Raw genomic sequence first — 15,346 nt, forward strand, 5'->3', positions numbered from 1 at the left:
CCATGGCTGAAATCACCCACAAACCAAGCTGAAGTTCATAGCCCTGCACTAGACAGAAGTAGACAAAGAGAGCCACCACAGTTTCTCCTGCTCTGATTTCTTGGAACACTGCAATTCCTTTCCATCTGAAACTATTCCACTGGCCACAATTTAAAAACAAAATAAATCCAGCAAACATTGCTAAGCAACTGGCTGTCAGTGCCACATCCTATCCCATTGAAAGTATTTGCCCTCTCCATGACCTCCTGGCAAGGAGCTTGCTGCTCAGCCCTTGCCAGACTTTGTATATTCAGCTATCACTGGCAAGTCCAGATACTTGGCTGGATTAGCAGAGAAAACACCAAAAAAAATTTTCTGCGACCATCCTAATGAAAAACACCCCACAGATAAGCTGTAAGGAGCAGCATTCCCACATCCCAGTCCCCAGGATTAGGATATAGTGTATGGGTCTCTGGGTATTACCATGGTCTGACAGTCCATGCATCTTGGTGCTGCCACACGTCATACAGAGGCAATGAAGGATGGAGAACCAACACACTGGAAACCTTGTCACAGAGCAGAGCACATCTGACTGAGAGGCTGAAGGAGAAGTTGCTTATCAATGCCAATGAGCTGAAATGATGGACAAGACCCTCTCCAAAGCCTCCTAAAATCCTCGCACAAGGTGCGAGGTGGGCAGGAGCCTCTTGGCACAGTGGTACCCCTTCTTGTGGGGTCCTGAATTGCCCCAGAGTCAACTGGAGTAGAATTGAGACCTGACCCTCTGAGTTCACTCTGAGCAGCTTAACCCAGGTTCTCCCTTGAAACCAAGCCACCAGTAGGACATGCAGCACAAGCACTGTGGGCGTCCTTTCTCTCACAAGAGCCTGGTCCACACAATCCTGCTCTCCCCTTCACAGGAGGGCATCTAGTCAACCCCATGCTGGATTCCCTTTGTATGTTCTTGCACAGCCATCAGCAATTTCTTCTTGCTCTGAGAGCAGGCCATGCCTATCCATGCCTTCACATTTCTGCTGCACAATTCAAGACCAGCTTCCAGTTTGCATGACAGGGCCTGAGCATCACCTGCAGCAGCTCCTGGGACACCAGTGCTGTAAGTAAGGATTACTTTTCCAGAGAGGGCTCAGTTCTGTACTTTCCTCTCTCTCTCTCAACCACCAGTCCCAGATCCTTCTCCCTCCTCCATCCTCCTGAACAGCGCCTGCCTCCCCCAGATCTGCCGGCAGCTCCATTTCCTCCGTGGCCACTCTAATGCTTGGCTAATGGTGCATCATCCGCAGCGTTCTTCAGGCATATTCAATAAATCAGAATCCAATTACCGGGTTAAGGAAATTGGAAACAAATTAAATTAGCCCCAGCCCCTCCCATGTGCTGTGCCCTCACTTCCTCCTTAATGAGAACTTTTCTTTCACAGGAGCACTCAGTGCTATGTCTGCCCGCCCAGGAACAAGGTGACTGCCACCGCACAGTGAGGGGAGGCAAGGGGCAACCGAGCCAATCTTCCCTTTTAATAGGGCAGATGGTTAAAATCCCTGGCATTAATTCTCTCCAGGAATAGCACATTCGCTCTCTGCTCAGCTATAACAGGCGTCCGTCAGGGCTGACAGCTTTTCTCCGGAGAAAGGAGCATCTGGTCCTTACAACAAAAAGAAGCTAAATAAATAAATAAGCACATTGCTTGTTACAGGGCTGGGGAACTGGTGCTGTGTCAGCATTTCAGCCTGAGTGCTGCATTTGAACTGGAATAGGGGAAGTTCAGAGTTGGGTCAGATGCCAGGAGTGGAGTCACTCTGATCTGGGAGGAAGGTGCAACAGGGCCAGCAGGGTGTCATGGCTGGGTCCAGCACACAGCTCTCACCAGAGCAGGACTTGTCCAAAAGGGCTCCTAGGACAAGGCACTAGAGAGACAGCTGCTGCCAGCAAGTTGGGACATAATGCCAGGCACAGCTCCATGGAAAGAGCTTTCACCAGCTGTGGACTGGTGACCGACAGCAGGGGCCAGGAACATGCTGTGTCCTAATATGACAAGGAGGAAAACTGGATCGAGAGGACCTTGGGAGCTTCTCCTTCCCCTCTGAGACATCCCCACAGCACCCCATACAGCAAACTAACAATTAACCCCACTGACCTTCAGCTGGAAGGGCAGCTCTTCCCCAGTGAGTTAGGAAAGACAACCAAAGGGAGACTACAGCTGACACCTCAGCAAGAAGGGTGCCCCAAAATTACCACCCCACCCTTCTCACACTGACAAGAGAGTGCAGCTACAAGCAACCATTGCTGCAATCCTCCCTCCCTGCCCTTCCCAAGATCTCCTTTGGGCATCAAAGGATATTTTTTACCTCAGTGGTGGGTGCTGGAGCAGCTAGCAACCCAACAAATATTACCCTTCTCTTTTCCCCACACAGCAATTACCCCTTATTCCCTACTCTTCTCTCTGCAGAGCAATTTAAACCCTTAACAGTTATTTTATCCTACTTGCATCACCTCACTGCATCGTCTGCAAAGCAAGACTTCCCACCACCAGTGAAGACTTTGCCTATCGCTGAAACTTGCTCTTGCAAACCCATTACTTTTCTAAAGGGAAAACGAAGGCCTTTCCTTTCTTTTCCTATGGTCCTGGTGTAATTTATACAGTTTCAATTGACAGGCTTAAGACTTCCAGACATGCCAAGAAATCAAGCAAAGGGAAAGACTCAATCCCAGAAATACAACGCAGGCAGACCCAATCCCAAGAGCACCCACTGGCAGCCCAAAACCACAGCCCTGAAGGGGAACAGGACTATGCCCCCCTGTCAAGAAGTTTGGTGAGGAAGATCAGGAGGAGCCAGGGGGAGGCAGAACCTGTGATGGCGGGTGTCGCGGACAGCGCGGTCACTGGGGATCCTCTCGCTCTCCCGCTGGTTAAAGGCATGGAGCCGGTACGGGTCCTCGCCGCCCTTCCACCTCCGGGCACTCAGGTACCTCCGCTCTTCAAACTGATCCCAGAGGTCGTCCCAGTCCACGTCTGGTTCCTGCGCGCACAAAGTCAGCCCCGTTAGAGAGAGCAGAGACCGGAGGGCGCCTGACCCCGCTCCAGAGGTCCTCCCAAGCCCCGCCGGAGGCCAGTCAGCCCTGCAACTCGGGCAAGCATTGCAAGGGCAGGCTAACGAGGAGTCCCATCAGGTCTTCAGGGTTTACTTTTCATCCTTAGGTCCTGAAAAAATATGTCAAATACAGCCTGCCAATTTGAATTAAAATGACTAATTTGAAACCAAATTCAGGTCTTCAGTGGATCCGCGTCTCAAGCAGCACTCAAGAAAATGTAACAGCACAAAAGCTTTGTAATTGTTTTAATTTCCCTCCAGCCAAAAAACAAAGGTATTTTACATCACATGACCCATTGCCCCCATAACCTTTTGGGTAGGAATGGAGTAATCCCACATTTCCACAGCCACATCCTAGCCCCAGCTCCAGCAACAGGACCCTGGAAGAAGGGGGCTATCATGCTCCCAGCCCAATCTCAGTCCATCTTTGCCACCACACCTCTCCCACAGACCCCTACTGCAGGGAAAAGTGCAGGGAAGCACGTGCCTGTGCGGTCCCCCCCAACTCCAGAAGGATGGAAGCACTGCATTTTGGGGTTACCCAGCAGTTCAACAACCTTCGGGGGTTTAAGCATTTCTTGGAGGCTCGGTGCTGTCGGGGTTTAAGCATCCTTTGGCAGCATCTGAGGCAGCCAGCACAAAACAGCGCCGATAAGATCTCATCGCTACAGCAGCACAACCTCTTTGATCTCAGCCTACCTGTAACACTGAGAGATGCAAACATTTACAGACAACTCAGCCCTAAAGAAAATTGTGATCTTATCCAATAATTGATCTTTTCTTCTGCTCCTCTTTTTTTTTCCCCCCCTTCTCAGTTCACAACATCTCAAAGCCGATTTTGCCTGCTAATAGCGCAAAATGAAGCTTTTGAAAAGGGCGATTTTTATCCTGTAATTGATTTTACTCGCATCTGGCAGTGCATTTTTTGTAGTCACAGGAAGGGGAGGAGGGAGCACCAGCTCCTGCAAGTGAACCACCACAGGAGCAAGCCAGGCACCTCCAGCCACAGGACGCCCCACACCACTCTGGGTTACAGCGACACGAGCACTCCCAAAGAGACAACAAATTCCAGGGATGCAGGGGTTTCCAGACACAGGGTTGTATTCATCCTCCCCTGGTGTGACCCCATGGCCTTCTCAGGACCTCCTCCAGCACCTACCCCAGTGCAAGAAGATCAGAAGAAACCCCTGAGTCACCAGCCATACTGAGAGGAAGTTATTCAGGACTGGAATAAAGTTATTCAAGGCTGGGAGAAAGTTATGAAACCAGTAAGGTCCCTGCAGGAGTTTTACGAGGAGGACGCATACAACCCGGCCACGGACTTTCAGGAGGGCTGACGTGCACAGGGTGATAAATGCTGTTTATGTTGGTTTTTTCTAAGGCATCTTGCAAAACATGATTTAGCACCACAGTAAAAGATGAGGGAAAAGTGAGGCGATTGCATCGCGGAGCCACCGACAGCCTGATGTTTATAAGATTTCACGATGACCCCAGGAGGCTTGGCGCTGCTGAAACAATCACCGGAGCCGCAGTCCCTAAATTTTAATGCTGTGAAGAAAAAATAAAAGTTAGCTTTATCAAACTTAATAAGAAGAGAAATGGCTTCCAAAAGTGGCCACACAGCACTTAAGGCTGTAAGATGTGTGTGTGTGTATATACGTTGTTTTGGTTTTTGTGATGTCAGTTACCCCTGACAGCCTTGGATCAGCTAGAAGGGTGCAGCTGAGCAAGAATCTGATGGCTCAGGTGGGAGGGCTGTTGGATTCCCTCAATAAAACTGGAGCTTCTGCACCTGATGCAAGGGCAGCAATGCTCTGGCCAGGCAGCAGAAGCAGGGCTTGACACATAGCAAGGTGCTCCATGGTCTGGGATGCCATTTTTCCAGCATCCAACTCCACTAATGTCCTGTTACCAGGGATGGGGTCCCAGTACTAAATGGATACATGGACAAACACCAGTGCCTTACCCCACAGTATTCACCTCTCATCCTGTTCTGGGAATACCTTGCATTCCAGGATTGCATTCCTACTTCACTCTGCAGTGACTAATTAATACTCCTGTGCAATGTCCACCTGAAAGATACCAGCCCACCCTGATTCACCCAGGTTGTCTTCTTAGGGCTGAGGAAAGCTATCAGTGGGATGGAAACTAAATATTGGGTAATTAAATACACACCTGAGATCAACAGTAACTAGATGCCAGAGATTAAAGAGTTGTTTTAATCCCTATCTGGCCACAAAACAAGACCAGGGATCGGGTTCGCTTTCTCAGCCAGAGGTAGATACTGGAGGTTGGTCATTTGCTTTTCCAAATCTTCTGGGTGTTCTTTCCATCCCAAGCCTCCTTAAAAGGGTAGCTGAAATTGGAGCAGAATGCTCATCTCAGACACAGGTGCACACTGACCTCTGCAAAACATACCTGCTCAAAGCAGAAGAAGAAAGCATGAAAAGCTCCCAGCTCTGCAAGCAGCAGGAAGCAGGAAATCTCACCAACATGCACACATGGACTCCCCTGTTTCTCACCTGCACCTGACCAGAGACAGGGAATGAGAGTCAAAGCATCAGAAGAAATCCCCTTTGCTCACCAAGGGACAGCACATTGGTTACAGGTTACCAGACAAGGTCTTCATGACAATATTTCTGCAATGTATTATCACCTCCTCCTCACAGCAGAATTCTGTCTTGGGAGTTATTTAACTGATGTGCAGAAATCTAAATTTAATTTATTATGATCTAACTCACTTTAGAGGCCAAATTACCCTGCACTAGAAAAGGATCAAGTCAATACTCCACTTGCCTTTCTATTTATCTTCTACAGGGCTCATCTCTCCAAGTTTCCTATTCATTTTCTCTCACGTACCAGTAATAAATTTTCATTTTTTTTCTTCGAATTAGGTAATTTCTCTTTCAACACTGCAGTTTAATGACTGGTATTAATTATAAGGAAACACAGACAACGCTTAAAAGAGTTGGAGAGACTCAATGAGCCTGAAAGAGAATAAAAATGTATCCAAGGGGCAGATGTCTGCTCTTGGCAAACAAGTGTTGCCTCTTCCAAGACCACACTGGGGATCCCCAGGGGTGGTCAGCAAGAGGGACACTCACAAGAAGACAGGGACAAAATTTATTGTGGAGATAAGTTTCCATCTCATACCAGCACCCAGCCAAGAGCAGGGCTCCCCAAAAGCTTTCTCTGCCATTTCAGTAAAGCACCCCCCAAAAAATGACCCACTAAAGGCACATCATCCAAAACCACCCATCACCCTTGTTGGCTTAGGGCACACAGCCCAGAGCAAGCACAGAGGCAGCTTTTCACTGTAACTGTACATTAAAGATTAAAAGCCTCTCAGTTCAAAGACGTAATTCGTCATCTGCCTCTTAAATCATAGCTCAGAAACAAAACAAAATGAAACAAAAAAAAAAGCAAAGAAACAAAGAAGGGAAAAAATAATATTTAAGAACAAAAGGAGTGGTTCTGTGGGGGGAAAATGGGTCATTAGCAGCAAAACTACAATTTTCTGGCAACTGCTAATGCCTTGTTTATGTGGATTTCTGCGAATATGACATTTTAATGGCATAATAATTGTGTGATTACAGTACAGCAGGGATCGCTGGAGCGGGAAGGAGGAACACGCAGCCCAGCCGGCTGCTGCTGCGGGCCCGCGACGTCCCCCGGCAGGCAGCCCCCGGCACCCTGCATGGCACGGGGGGCCCGGCCAGGCTGGACACTGGGCAAGGAACAGGCAGTTCTGGCAGCACTTTGGCCACCCAGAGGCAGCCAGCACAGAAAGGGCATGTTGGGTGAAACAAGAGGAGCCAGCAGTGACTGGGGACAGGCAGGTCACACCGGTCCCCGGGGCCAGCCTCCAGCTGCCCAGCAAGGCAAGGAGTGGGCAGTGCGAGCCAAAGGGACATTCTGATTCACTTTCTTCTTTTGTGGCACTGTTTTGACATAGAGAACTTAAGCCTTTGCTAAAATAAAAGCCATTTTCCTTTTGGGGCTGCCGAGTTCTGCTTTCAGACCAGAGTGAATCACACCAGTGCCATGAGCAGCCTTTCAGAAGGCAGCAAACCCAAGCCAGCACAGGGGGCTGGCAGAGCTGACAGGATTTTCCAGGGAACCCATTTGGCCAGAAAAAGGATTTTGCCTGTGCAGGTGGCAAAAATGACCCCAAAGGAGTCTGGCAGCAGCCAAACATGCCTCTACCTTGTTTCCCTTCAAATCCACCTTTCCCTGGAAAATCTCATCCCGACATAACACCTGACTGAGCACTCACCACCGAGCCCCTTCCCTGGGACTCAGGCATTAAAAAACAGGAGAGGAGGGGGAAATAAAAACTTACATCAGCCTATCAAAAGCTCCAATAAGCACGTGAAAGCTCTGGAAACTCAGATGCCATGCAGCATGCTGCTGCCTGGTCACGCTCTGTCACTCCTCTGCCAGCGAGGACATCTTTGTGCTCAGCAGGCTTGGGGGCACTGGAGGCAGAGGGCAATCTTTCAGCAGGAATTGCAACTAGGCATTATACAAATGAGATTTAGAAGTCTCACTGAAGCGCGGGGGCCCTGCAAACAGGAGGTTCAATTATAGAGCTGCTGCTGGCCCAGGAACTAATGCCATCTGAAAGGATTATAATACTTCAAACAGGATAGGGCTCATCCCTCCTCGTCCCCTGGTGCCAGAGCATGCACTTAAGAGGGTCAGCAGGACCAGAAGGAGAAAAAGTGGGACAGCATCAGACTGCCTTTGTCCTCATCCTTGAATAACCCAGATGGAGCACAGAGGTACGAGATCCTTCAGTCAGGTTTTGGCATCGTGTAGAGCCCAGCGCCTCGGCTTAGCCCTGAGCGAGCAGCACTGTGCATCCTGGTGGCCTCAGCCCCAGGATACAAGGGGGAGACAGGAAGCACCATCCAAAGATGATGTGGTAGTGCCAAAAGCAGGCTGTGGGTCTCTGGAAAACAGGATTTGTACTCAATCTGCAACACATGCTCCAGTACATCAGGTACCATTAAGCACCAAACCTGTACCAACCCTGGAAGTCACCTCCTTCCTCTTACCCTCCTTCCCCTAACTGCACAATCCCTAAGCCAATCAAGCACTTAAATACAAACTTAAGTGACTCCAGGCATTTGTAGGAACCGACAGAAATCTCTGTTTAAATGCCTGAAGTTAAGTACTTCACTGGCTCAGTGCCCCTCCTTTGTGCTGACAAAAACCACACACTGGGAATGGAGGTAGCTCTGGGCCCTGGCCATGATCTGCCCTAGTTAGTTTCCTGACCCATTGCAATTTTAGCTCCAGTTCATTTATTTGAGGGCTGTGGAACTCCTCTTCCTCCTGCACTGGCACCTGGGCACAACATGCATGAGCACCTTGGTGGCAGCTCCTCTGGGACCCCATGGGGATGCACAGAAGATTCAGGATCCAGCCCTGCTCCAAGGAGAGTAAGCACTTCCCCCTGCTTGGAAGTGACTTTTTTTGTCTCTCAAGGAAAAGCTTCAGATTCGAGCCTGTTCTGACTGCACTTTGGGGGAAGAAAGAACAAAACAAAAGAAAAATCAAATAAAATATTAATACAGATGCCTAATTAAAGCAAAGCACTTCTCCAGCAAAGCCTGGCCTGCAGCTGGGGTCTCTGGAGAAGCTTTGAGCATTTGCCATCAAACTTCTCATTGTCACTGACCCTTCCTGCTCACGCACATCCACAGGCATTCAGCTCCATCTTCAAAGGATGGAGCATCTCCTCCTCCTCTGCTACCTCAGCAGGGAGCATGAGTCCTTGAGGAACTTTCAGTGGATCACTTTCTCACTTGGCCCTGAGGCCAGGACCACACTGTCACTGCCTTTTCTGCCCTTGTGCTCCCCTTCCCTCTAACACCTCTAACATCTGCTCCTGTGTGGGCAGAGCCCAGATCTCTCCTGTGGAGCACACACACATTTAGACAATCCAGGCACCTACTGCATCAGGCAACAGGAGCAACAAAAGCTGGAAAGGGGCCATGGAAGAAGATGTGACCTTCAAGAACTGGAAGACCTGACCTTCACAAAGTACAGCTGCAACTTCAGCCTGGATGGAGATATCCTATCCGAGGCCTTGGAGAAGGCTCTTCAACATCTTCCTCTTACTGTCACTACACTCAACTGGCATCAGCTCAGGTTGTTGGCCACTCAGTCAGTGCAAGCAGCTGACCCAGGGCTAAGGAATCTGGGCCATCGTTATGTCAATCACAGATAGAACCAGTAATTTGTGTATCTTCCTGTCTGTATCTGTGGTAAACAACATACATGGTCTGAAACACCCTCCAGAGGCTTGAACCTGCTGAAGTCTCCAGCCAAATATAACAGCATGAAAAGCCACTGGAGAATTACTGATGCTTTTCCCAGTAAGGGCACCAAAGCTTTAATTTTAAAATGGATGGCCAGGGCAGCCACCAAAATGGGGAATTTATTTGCAAATCAGGAGCAGGGGACTCCAAGCTGCAGAGAGGGAAAGATGACAGATTCATTGCTTTGATGAAAAGCCAAATTTTGTTTCAAGGGCTTCCCTTAGGAGAAAACAAGTCAGCTCAGAGTTCACACCACACTTATCAGCAAGCAACTGCTGCACTGGCAGCAGTGCCAGGTTAAAATATATCCACATCTCCCGCAGGCAGCAGAGCTCCATACGTGGACAGTACTCCTATCCACTGTAGCACCAGGCCACCATCCTGCCTCTACAGACTGACAGGCAATGTTAGCAGTCAGCATCACACACCCCAGACAGATCCCAGGAATTCCCATGGGGGCCCTCACCATCTCCAAAGCAGTGAAGAACCTCCTGCCTCTCTGTGACAAGGGAAAGGAATGCAGGACCACTGACCTCTAGAAACAACATCCAGCAACAAAATTCCTTGCATTTCCACCTAAAAAGATGCTCTTTCATCTTGGACTCCAAATCAGAGTCTCACTACATAAAGAACACAGATCTTAACTCTTTAAAATTATAAATTAGCCCATAGGATAGCCTGACACATGGAGACAAATCCTGTATAATTAAAAAGGAAAGGAAGCCGATTATATCCTCCTGGAGAATATTGCTGCCTGCTTCTGTTTTATTTATATGTTACAGTGTATAATGAGCTGAATATTTAGGAGGTCAGCACAAACCAAGCTGCTGACTGGACAAAAGAGAAGACCCAGCTCTGTGCTGGGAGTCAAGCAGAAGGATGGAGAGGATTTTTGGTCATTTCCTCCTACCCCTGCCCACAGCTCTCCCGGGACTTCTCAGTTCAACTGATTGTGCTTGGGCTGCATCAGTCTCCCCAGGTCAATCAAAAAATTGTCTTCTGTGTTTTCCCACAGCCCCAAGAAAAGGATGAACAATGCCAATTCAAGTCCACTGGTACCTGTGAACCATCTAATGGGTTTACAAATTATAATTCTGGATGGCAAACCAGACAAAATATATTTTAAGTCTCTGCTTTCACCACGATTTTTATTTTTTAAGATTTCAGATTTAAAAACAAACAAATTAAGTGGAAAACATCTGGAATAGCAGCAGCCCCACCATGAATTGAGCATCAATTCCCAAGCCAACTCCCCTGAGCTGATGGGAGCAGTCCCCCACCAGTACTCCCACTGCTACTCCCATCAGCAGTGGGATACTCACATCTCCCCTGGGCTCTCTCCATCGTTCTCCACCTGCTAATTCCCAAAAACACCTTTCCCCTCCTGCCAGAGAGGATTCCCTCAGCAACCCTCTCCAGGCTCACCAGGGTGACAGGAGATGCCAAAGAGTGTCTTTGGGGTCACGGGGCCACGTTAACTGGTGCACCACAGGCAGCCCCTCCGCAGCCCACTGCCACCACTCAGTGCCATCCTCTGCTGGCTGCACAGCCGGTACGTGGGTGAGAGCAAGAGCTGCTCCCCAAAGGCCGTCAGCAATTACAAAGGGCACTAATTGTGAAAGAAATTAAGGCAACATCCCATGTGTGCACCCACACCAGCCAAGCTGAGCACATCCTCAGGATCACCAGAGGTCAAATATATTGAGAAGAGCCCAGATTGACCCACAGTGAGTGAATAAAGTGACAAAAGGGAATTCCTACATGGAGAGACAGTGTGTTGTTTTCCTTCTGTGCCTTTCAGGACAGACACGAGCTGCTTCCCAGCCATGAAGGTCAAACTAGCCTTCCCAGGCTTCAGCAGGAGCAGCAGATGATTTAGTACTTAGGAGCCCATAGCTGTACTCCGTCTCCAGCTGAGCTTTGCTGCTCCTCCTGCATAACATCCAGAACTCCTACCAAACCACAGAGCTTCAGCATCTCAGAGGTCAGGGAAGGTCCTCCCCTTCCCCATGGAGCTGTGGTTCCCACGTGTCAGAGGACATCCCGGGACAGGGCACATCAGAAGAAAGGAAAGGGAAAAGGGAACAGGGAGGGAAGAATAAAGGGACCAGCCAGCCGGATCCCTGCTCTGAACGTCCTGCTTTGAACCCAGCCCTTTAAAAATCAGGAGGTTAATCCCAACCACTCCTCCCAAGAAGGAAGGGATCGTGCTGTTAATATAGTCAGCATCCTCGACCCAACATGGCCTTTTCACAGCAGCAAAGCCAAGGGTAATCCATCTGGTAATTGCTTCCATGAGGATCTTTACACAGCTTTAGAAACTAATGCTACTATCCTTCCATGAGCAGCCACCGTTCCAAGCCAGGCAGCAACGAGGGGTGACGGTAACAGCAGCATATGAATGTGAAGTGTCTCCAAGGGAGGGAAAGGTTATAAAAAACCACATATATTATAGAAATAGGTATTAAAGGAAAATGCAGTAATTGCAAACACACAAGACAGTTACATGCATGGCTTTAGCTGCCTTTAAGAAGCTTCGCCCTTCCCCCTCTCTGACAGCTAACTGCTTTGGGGAGCAGAGATGAACCAAGACAGCATCAAGGCACAACCTGCTCCAAGGAAGGAGCTCAGAAAGGACAAGAAATGCTGTCAGATCAAACTCCCCACTTCTGCACTTGATTTCCAGTTCTGGAAAAGCCCTGGACTCCCTCCAGCCATGCCTCAGCTTCCCTGCTCCTACAATTAAGTCACAAGGCTCTCACTGGGCGGGAGCATCGCCTTCGCCTGTGCTGAGCAGCACCAGTTGAAGGGCTTTTTTTTCCCCCCTTTCCCACCTCTCTCCCTTAGCAGAGTGGGAATAACAGAGGAAAACCTTTCCTGATGACTAACCAAAATGTCCTGAGCCCTCACAGAGAGTCTTCCTGCCATATGCCCACTACACAGTGATGTGCTGCATCCCAGCCCAGTCCGAACCACACCAAGCAGCTATCATGGTAGCAGTGCAGAAATTCCTGGTCAAAGCATGACTTCTCCAATAGATTTAAAAGCATCACCAGGAAATATGAGAGCTGCCCTAACTCACATGATGTAGGAGGATGCAGGGGCAGCAGAGGCTGTGGGGTATTGACCTATGGGACAAACTCTCCAGGCTCAGCTGGAGCTCAGGACCTGCCAGTGCCTGCCTGTCAGACACCATCCCCCTGTCAAAAATCCCTGGTGACCCATGTCCTCATCTCAACACACACATTTTGCAGAGGAAGGTGTTTCTGTAGCCCAGAGCTGGTCCTCAACACACAGGCACAGGGAGATGAAGCTCAGGTCACAGCAACGATGCTCCAGAGTGTACCAGCACATCCTCCCCCCAACTCCCCTCAAGGAGAAACTAGATATAAAACATTTGTGACAGCAAGAACGGATCTAAACCTTTGATCCTTAGGTACCTGCTGCTGGAGTGTCTGCATGATCCCGGGCCTGGGCGCACCATGACTGACAGCACCGGAGATACAGCAGCATAATTTAGAGCACATGTGTCAGCCCAGCCTCCTGCTATCTCAGCTCAGTAATAGAAGTAAAAAAATCAGTGTTGGCTAGTGAGAAACGCACCCTAGGAAGGTATGGCAAGTTTCAAAACAATCAAGCCTGCTGGAGAAGGACTGTGGGTCCCAGCCAGCCAGGAGCACAGGTGCAGCAGCAGCCTCAAGTGCTGCGCCTTGGGTTGATGCAGGCTTGGCTGGGGAAAAACAGAAGCAGGGCATGGCTGGTGTGGCCTGGCTGGGCAGATCACAGGCAGATCTCCAGGCTCTGGCCATTGTCCAGCAGCACAGCCCTGATGCTTGCATGGGAAAACCCTGAGCAGAGCCACGTCTGGCCATGGATGCCTCAGCACAGACATCATAAAAAACAAACCCGTGCTAAGCCTCCTGATGCAGCAAGCTCAAAACATCCAAGAGCATGGGGATCTGGGTGGAAACCAGGAACCAGCACTGAGCTTTGCAGTTATTATCATGAAAAAAAGTAAAATCTACATTTGGCACTGATTCTCTCTCTGACATACAAACATACGTTTCACTGCAATAAGGAAAATAGCATTTTTTGAGTCCTCAGTCACAAAAACACAGTATGGAAGTCTTGGTGGGCAGCTCCTGCTTGGGCTTGGAGCAATCCCATTGTCTGATGCAGGAAGAGGTCTCCTCCACCCAGGCAGGATGGCTCATGGCCTGCCCCTGTTAAGCTCCACAACCCCACACACTGTGGAGGCAGCAAGCCCTGCCGCACATCTCAGCATCTCAAAACCACAAACCTCATCCCCCCCTTCCATGCAGACACCAGGGCAGTCCTGCAGGTGACATTTTGTCATAAGATGCATGTGAGCAAGCAGAGCAATCACAATACAAGCCAGCAGCAAAGCTCAAATCCAGGCAGACGTAAGCTGCCCTAAATTTCTTGGGTCTTCATGCTTTGGCAGCATCAGGCTTGGACAGTGGCAATGGTCATGAGCACAGTACAGCTTCTTGCAGCACAGCTGGGTGGCCAGACAACATGTGTTCCACTTACTGGCCTAGGCAGCACAGAGGTGTGACCACACAACGCTTGTCCACCCAATTACCAGAACCAAGTTGATAGGCAACACCTCCGGGACCTCCAAACCCTGGAAGAGCCCCATACTCGCTTCCATGGAGAGCATCTCATGCTGGATGGACACATCAGCTCCACCAGGAGCTGTGCAGTATCTGCTGAAGGCAAAGCTCCCTGCCCTCAGAAAGCCATGGGAGGAGAGGGGACATGTGACACCAGTAATGGAGAACAGAGGCTGGACCCGTATTTAGGCACCCCCATTGCCTACCTGGGCTACATCCCAACACACGTGGCCTTCGATTCCTCTTGCTCCAGCAGCAGAACTCTCCCCTTGCTTGCAGAGCTGCATTAAGGATTAGGTGGGATCAGACACGGGATAATATAAATGAGGTCGTGTTTGCTGCTGGCAATAGCTGCAAGGAAATGAGAAGCCATCTCTCCAGCAGGAGGAAAACAAGACACTCAAACTCTGGCCAGGCAGGTGAGGAAAGGAGGGATATGGCTAGACCAGGCTAACACAGCTTCTCTGCCCACAGGTTTGGATATACAGTGCCTGATAAGCCACAGCTAAAGGGGAAGGGAATCTCCTTGCTGGGGATCCATGCCTCCAGCTGGGCTTCCTGGCAGCAGCCAGGGGAGTAGAAACTGCAAAGGGGGCTCATAGCACTGGAAGGAAGCATTTCACACCAGCCACCATTGCTGGGCCTGTGTAACCAGAGATGAAACACAACCTTCTGCTGTCTGGACGATTCTGAAAGCACAAGGCAAGCTCCAAATTGGTGATGCTGATTCTCTTAATGTTAGGCATCCACTGGGCTTGTTCCTCCTCACAGACCTTTTTCCATCATTACCCTCTCCTATACACTCCAACAGCTCTTATCCAGCTCCAAGCCCATCTCTACCTCCCCTTGCTACCCAACCCTTGGCACCAGCCACAGGGTCTCTTCAAATGTAAGGGAGAAAATATTTGGGGGTACACTCAGGCTTTGAGAGGCATGCTGGAGCAAGGAAAAGCCACACCACCTCAGGGAAGAGCAGAAACCATGTGGATAGAGAATATGTACCAAGCAGCAGACATGCTACTCCATGATCTTTCCCAAAAATACAGCAGGCAGTGTAGAGGTCCTATCAGCAGAGTATAAGGCATCTCAACCAGCACTAGTCCTGATGGCTGTAAAAAACTCACCTGCTTTGATATTTGATTTACTGTTGTAAAGGCAGCTTCAGAGCAAAAGCTCCAGCTGAGAGCTTTCATAATCTTTATACCCTCGCTAGAGCCCAAAGGAGAAAAAACTCTGATGAGATGTGAAGAGCTCTGGACACTGTACCACAGGCTCTCAGCTCTGAGCTGGATGACCT

The 15,346-nt window shown here is 49.5% G+C and overlaps 1 protein-coding gene across 1 annotated transcript in view; it reads right to left on the reverse strand.

Annotated features, from left to right (window-relative positions):
* The window catches only part of GALNT14 (polypeptide N-acetylgalactosaminyltransferase 14), a 92,506-nt gene that overhangs the window by 56,677 nt on the left and 20,483 nt on the right, over window positions 1-15,346 (reverse strand). Inside the window, exon 2 of the mRNA XM_015623271.2 lies at window positions 2,842-3,011. Within this exon, the coding sequence (XP_015478757.1) occupies window positions 2,842-3,011 (170 nt within the window). The remainder of the gene's footprint in view (window positions 1-2,841; window positions 3,012-15,346) is intronic.

The sequence above is a fragment of the Parus major genome, chromosome 3, assembly GCF_001522545.3.
Source record: "Parus major isolate Abel chromosome 3, Parus_major1.1, whole genome shotgun sequence".
Lineage (NCBI taxonomy): Eukaryota > Metazoa > Chordata > Aves > Passeriformes > Paridae > Parus > Parus major.